This window comes from Papaver somniferum, unplaced genomic scaffold, assembly GCF_003573695.1.
Source record: "Papaver somniferum cultivar HN1 unplaced genomic scaffold, ASM357369v1 unplaced-scaffold_99, whole genome shotgun sequence".
Classification (NCBI taxonomy): domain Eukaryota; kingdom Viridiplantae; phylum Streptophyta; class Magnoliopsida; order Ranunculales; family Papaveraceae; genus Papaver; species Papaver somniferum.
Window position 1 is genome coordinate 3,690,212 of NW_020653081.1, and position 6,392 is coordinate 3,696,603.

Consider the following 6,392-nt stretch of genomic DNA (forward strand, 5'->3'; position numbering starts at 1 on the left):
CTCCCAGCAAAAGGGATGTACTAGGACCTCCAGTCCAGAGATTTTTCATCATTGGACTAATTTATGAATTAGTTTGAGCATGTTTTTATAGTCTTTTTAATCTGCAAATCAGACATAAGATCCAACAAAATTCAAGCCAAAATAAATGATTCCTATTATCCATGTAAGAAAAAGTAAATTCATCTTATGCAAATGCAAATGTTTATCCATCTTATGCAAATGCAATATGATGAGTAGCAACAATTCAAAAGTAGACAAAAACCCTATTTTCAGTTAGCATCATTGATACCGCCATATCATATTGCAAAGAAAATAAAAAAGTGGGTAACCAAACTAAAAGTTCCAAGGCCATCTTTATTTTGCAACTAACATAAATATTTCTAACTTGTTCTCAACTTGTGGAGTGTCACCTACTAAAATATAGTCTAGGTAAAAAGGGTCAAAAGTTTCCGGACAAAGGGTATTTTCACCTTTAGACGAAAGGTAAAAAAAAGGCAAGAAGCGAGGTGACAAAGTTCAAGGACCTGGATTCAATGTCAAATCAGGTCCCCATATCAAGGAGCAATACATTGTTTACAGATACGCTTCTTCGTTTGGTTTGAGATTAACCAGCAATTACGATTTCGCCGCTTTAGCTGCCTCGAGCTGTTCCAGCTCTGCCAATCTTACAGCCCATGCTCTGTCCCTTGCTACTGCAGCCATCTTACGCTCAACTCTTTTCTCGATCTTCTTCCTCTTAGCTTCTTGCACCAGAACTTTTCGTTTCTTTGCTTCAGACTGTCAAAAACCAGCCACGAGTCCCACAAATCAATTATATGAGTTATTTCTAAGAGCTTCTGCTACATAAAGAACTTACTCTAAGGATATCTAAAACGTGAAAGTAGTAATCTACTTGGATGAAATCAGAAAAACTGAACTAGTTGAATTTGAATCTAGATAAACCAGATACGAAGAACGGTTCCACAGGCATACACTAGTAAACTATTTTTACATAAACTTTCTCAGCACCAAGGGTCTGTCAGACACCCAGTCGTCGTTTCCACAAAGTACAAATCATCCTTTCTACACGGCAAATATCTAGCCTTGTTAATCCATATCGCAAAGGTACGGAAAAAATGATCTCATCAGAATTTCAACAAAAAATTCAGTAATCAAGAAAGTCTTTGATCTATTTACTCTTTTCAAATCAGCCAGGGCCTGAAATAGAGTACAATTGCAAGATTCATAATATAAAGCATCTAGTATGTTCTTTAACTATTCACGTTCACCTGACAGTTAATTTTAAGCATCTCATATTTTCACCAAGAATCAACAATTGATATCCTAAATTGATGATACTGTATAAACTGGTACAGACCATCTGAACCCATGCTTAGTTCAAGACAGATATTTCTATAACTTTAGATTTACTGACGAAGTTCAGTGTCATATGTGGCATTGCCACTACAAAAGTAAATGGGCAAGAAAGAGCGACTATCAACTTTTAGAGTTTGAAAAAAATTGAAGGACAAACAGGTTCGTTATAAACTTTCCTATGAGTTATGTTCTTGTACAATCTGCACCCAGTTCAGAAATTCATCCTTAAGGCTGCACCTCTGATTCTACACACAGTCCTCAAAATGATCTCTACTCCCTTCAAATTTCAGCAGATAAGACATCGGCCACACTGAATCCTATTAAGATTAGCTTCAACTTAAAATCATAACATGGTATACCCATATTTGAGCACTCTTTAGCTAAGAAACAACAGATTAGTCATAAAGTTTCCCTTGTGCATATAATCCTCTAACACACTCGAGAATTAGATAATTAAGCACCATGCAAATGTAAACACAACCGCCATAGAATCACTCAAAACCTCAAAGTACTGAAATAACTAAGTAGTACCTAAGCAAATCACTATCCTTGATTTTGTTCACTACTTTCCTCAACTTGCAAGGCTTGTTCATTAACAGGTTTCAAAACGATTTGTGGAATTCATGGCACATGATAGCAGTATTCCAGTTGCCAAATATGTCCGTTCACTTGATCTTGCCACCATTTCCAACTCTCAGTCAGGCACTTAGACTCGACCAAACTCACATGTGGAAACATGTTAAGGTATTACATAGACAAGAATAACCAAACTATGGGGATAATCTGACTATACAAGACATCCATATACCTAGCAAAACCATGGGCATAATCCAACAATGTTGAGGGTAAGTTACTACCAAACACCTTTCCACTCTTCAGATGATTATATTAAACACAGAGCAAAAGAGTGGGATTTAAGCCACTCAATTCAGCTGAATACGAGAAACCATACCTTTATAAACGCTTTTCTCTGTCCAATTCGCTTCTTCTCGTTCCTTCTCTTAACACTACCTTCATTAGGTGTGTTTGGAAGTAGTGGTTCTCCAGGTGTGTATTGAACCCAAGCATATGGACCTGCATTCTCTCATAGTTAGTGTTCCTACTGATAACAATTAGGGAACTGCATTTCTTCACATAAGAACATAATTTTAACAAGAAAAACCTTATTAATAAAATGAATGAAGAAAACATTCTCGGACTAACTAAAACCCTAATCCCAATACGTTTTTCTAACAGGAACTTTAAATTGAATTGAAAAGGATAGATAAGTAATAAATTAGAGAGAACTCCCAAAAGAAAAAGAAAAAAGAAGATTTAAAAACCTGGGGGTTTCAAGCCAGCTCGCTTCCTTCTATTAGTAAAACCAGGTCTTCTCTTAGGCAATCGAGTATCGGTTAAGCTATGAAACTCATTTGATCTGTTAATCATCCATGATTGACATCTTTGGTTCAAAAACCAACTGAAAACGGACCTTAACTCTGGTGTTGAAGAAGTTGATGAAGCTGATGAAATCTCGAGAGGAAAACGTTCCACGCTTTGATTCAAAACTGTTCTTGCAAATGGGCGAATCATGTTTCTGAGTGCACCCAAACCCATCATTTTCTCTCTCGTTCTCAATCTCTCACTTTGTATAATGGAGGAAACTAGCATAGGAATGAGACTGAAAAAAAAAAGTATTAGAGAAAAACACCCAAACTTGTTGTAAACTTCTGCTAAAATACTAACTTAAAAAACCCTAAGAACCATCATAACACTGTTTTACAAACCCTAGATGCTCCCTAATCGAATTGAACCATATTCAATCATATATCTTAATCGGGGGCTCTCAGCAAACCCAGAATCCAGGGAAATCAGATTGCCATATGAAAGAGAAATTGACAGAGAGAGAGGTGTTAGGAAAGAACATACCTTTGGTTTGTTGCAGAGAAAGAAGCAGTTCACTATTTACTGCAGCTAGCTACTCTTTTGGAGTTGAGATTTAGGGTTTACTGAAAGAAAAAAGAAAACGAAATATTATTATCCCGTGGAAATTTTCGTAACCAAACTGATCTGGGAAAAGGAAACAATAGGGAGATGTGATTTGGATGTTAGGTCAAGAAATGAAGACAAAAATCCTAGAAAATGAAGAGTGACATACCTGAAGAATCATCAAGCACGTAACTGGATGATTAGATGTAGCGAAAGAAAAGAGGGATTTGATTTTGGATGGATCCAAGGAAGAGGGGAGGGTATTGCTGTACTCGAAATGACAATAGGGACTAGGCCCTCTTTGGTTAGTGCGAACTTTTGCTAATGCAAATATTTTTTTTATTTTTTTGGGAAAGGATAAATTTACTAACTAGTAAATGTTGTACAAGAGACTTACAAATTTATTTTTATCAAAAACATTAGAATCAATGCTAGATTTATGAACCTTTTATTGCAATTGAATCGACATATGCATAAGGTTTTTGATTCTTGCTTCGTCGTCAATGTAGTCTACTGCCGAATTATGCTTCCTAGCAATAAATTTCACCCGAGTATAAAATAAAAGAAGCATCCCACTCAGACCGTGTTGATAGATGCATGAAAGTCTCATGGTCCACTGAGTATAGAATAAAAGCATAACCCATCGACAAATCTTCTTTCTTAAAAGAAGCATCGATAAAGATTATCCAATAAGTGTTTAGGTTAGACCAAGAGTAGTTGATTGAGTTTGTCTTTTGGGAAATTATATCTTTTTGAATGGTTTTTGATGGAGTAGATTATAGAAATCTATTAATCTGGTCTATTAGATTAATCGAGTCTGGAATTCTGGATTTATTTTCTCAAAAACAACTGAACATTTATATTTCCAGATGAACCAAAGTATGGTGGATTTTTTTTTTCCCTAAAAAACCCAACTCAGGTTCTGTAAGCCACCCTCTAACCCAAGAATTAATCGAGTTTGTGTTGCTTCTCGAGTTTAAATTTTCAAGGGAAAAAACAAACCAAATGGCTTTAGCAAAAGGGCAACCTCTGAAGAGATGATGTTCAGTTTCCTGAACTTGATTATTACACATCTGGCAATGTGGGTCAATAGTTGAATGGTGTGCCCCAAGTCTGGAAGAAGTTAGAAGAGGTTTTTGTGTTAGTTTATGAAAAATCTTATTCTTGGGATTGCTTGAATTTCCAAATATTTTTCCAGTGAAAATCCAAAAAGATGTCATTATCTTGTTCTTGCTTAAGTAGAAAAATATAGATAATCTTGTCCGAGAATTCCCCTGAATGATGATGTTTCCATCTAATAATATCTTGATATTGTCTCCTTAGATCCATAGCTTGAATTTTTCTCATATTCTCCAGGCCAAAGTACTTGTTTAGTTTTTCCCGATCCATTTATTTGTTCCGTTATTAACTCTTGAACCATTGTTGGTGCCGAATCTTGTAAATTGGGAAGTTTGGGGACTATATCCGCATTAGGGATCTATATGTCCTCCTAGATTTTTGTTGACGCTCCATTTTTGACTTGCCAGACTAAATTACCTTTGATCAGTTCTAAACCTTTTTGAATGATCGTCCAAATCCACAAAAAGTTCGAAGTCCTGGAGGCTTCTAATGGGTGTGAGTTTGGGAAATATTTGGCTTTAAGAAATTGGACCCATAATTGATCTTGTTCGGTAATCAATCTAATGGCAAGTTTTGTGAGGAGAGCTATATTGAATTGATGTGGGATTTTAATTCCTAATCCACCTTGAGAAATAGGCTTGCAGATGCTAGTCCAAGATTTTAAGAACCCCCATTGTTTTTTTTTTTGCCGTCTTTTTTCCACCAGAAGTTTCTTTGGATACGGTCCAATTGATCTAGAGTTTCTTTTGGTAGGCCAATAACTTGCATTTGATAAGTTGGGTAGGATTGTAGAATGGATTTAATTAAGACGGTCCTATCTGCTTGAGATAGAAGTTTAGATTTCTAGTCTTGTAAAGTGGAATAGTACTTTTGTAGAAGAGGATCAAAATTGGCTTTTCGATTCTTATCAAAGATGAGAGGGGTACCGAAGTATATATCATTTTTAGTCATCAAGGGACTTTTAGAATTTTTGCTATAATTTTCCCATGTTTGGGATGAATGTGTGGGCTAAAGTAGACACTTGATTTTTGTAGATTAACCATTTGGCCAGTGATTTACCAAAATAACTGGAAAATGTCTAGAAGATTTTTTGCTTCCCCAGAGACGCTTTGGTGAATAAGAAACAATCATCAACAAAAATAGATGAGAGATATTTGGAGCGTTTTTGTTGATTTGGAATCCCGTTTTTTTTTTTTTTCCGTCATTCACTTTTTCAAGAAGTCTATAAAGGATTTTCATGTAGATAAGGAAAAGGTATGGAGATAGAGGATCACCATGCCTTAATCCTCTCAAGGTGTTGAATCTTGGTCCGGGAGAACCATTGAGAAGTATCGAAAAAGAGGTTGTCGAGATGCATTGCATAATGAGATATACCCATTTTCATTAAATCCAAACGCAAATAGGACTTTTTATAAGAATATCCACCCAACCCTATCAAAGGATTTCGAGAGATCCATTTCTAGCGCTAGGTATTCTTTCTTTGCTTTGGATATTTCCCTTGAGTAAATAAGCTCATGGGTAATTATAATGTTGTTTGTGATTTATCTCCCATAAAGGAAAGCCGATTGATTGGGAGATATTAATTTATTGAGGATAAGCTTTAACCTATTCACTAGAATTTTTGATATTAGTTTAAAATGGTATTGGTTAAGCTTATAGGTCTGGAGTCCCCCGGGGTTTGAGGAGTAGAAAATTTAGGAATGCGGGTTATGAAGGAATGATAGAAACCTTTGATAAGGATACCAAATTTTAAAAAATATTGAACTGAGTAAATAATATTCTCCCCAAGAATGTACAAATTAGCCTTGAAAAAACCTGGTTGGAAACCATCTGGATCCGGCGCTCCCCACTAGTTCATATTAGATATGGTGAGCCAAATTTCTTCTTTTGTGGAAACTTCGTCAAGGATAAATTTTCCTCATTGGAAATACAGGATTTTATTATGTTAT

General features: G+C 35.7%; 1 protein-coding gene across 1 annotated transcript; it reads right to left on the minus strand.

Annotated features, from left to right (window-relative positions):
* Positions 1 to 257: 257 nt before the first annotated feature.
* On the minus strand, positions 258 to 3,635 carry LOC113346245. The gene is made up of 5 exons (XM_026589803.1): positions 3,494 to 3,635; positions 3,265 to 3,344; positions 2,679 to 3,016; positions 2,309 to 2,430; positions 258 to 777 (listed from the first exon to the last, which is right to left on the minus strand). Exons 3-5 carry the CDS (start codon positions 3,004 to 3,006, stop codon positions 616 to 618), a joined length of 612 nt encoding a protein of 203 aa, XP_026445588.1. The 5' UTR covers positions 3,007 to 3,016; positions 3,265 to 3,344; positions 3,494 to 3,635; the 3' UTR covers positions 258 to 615.
* Between the last annotated feature and the right edge of the window lie 2,757 nt (positions 3,636 to 6,392).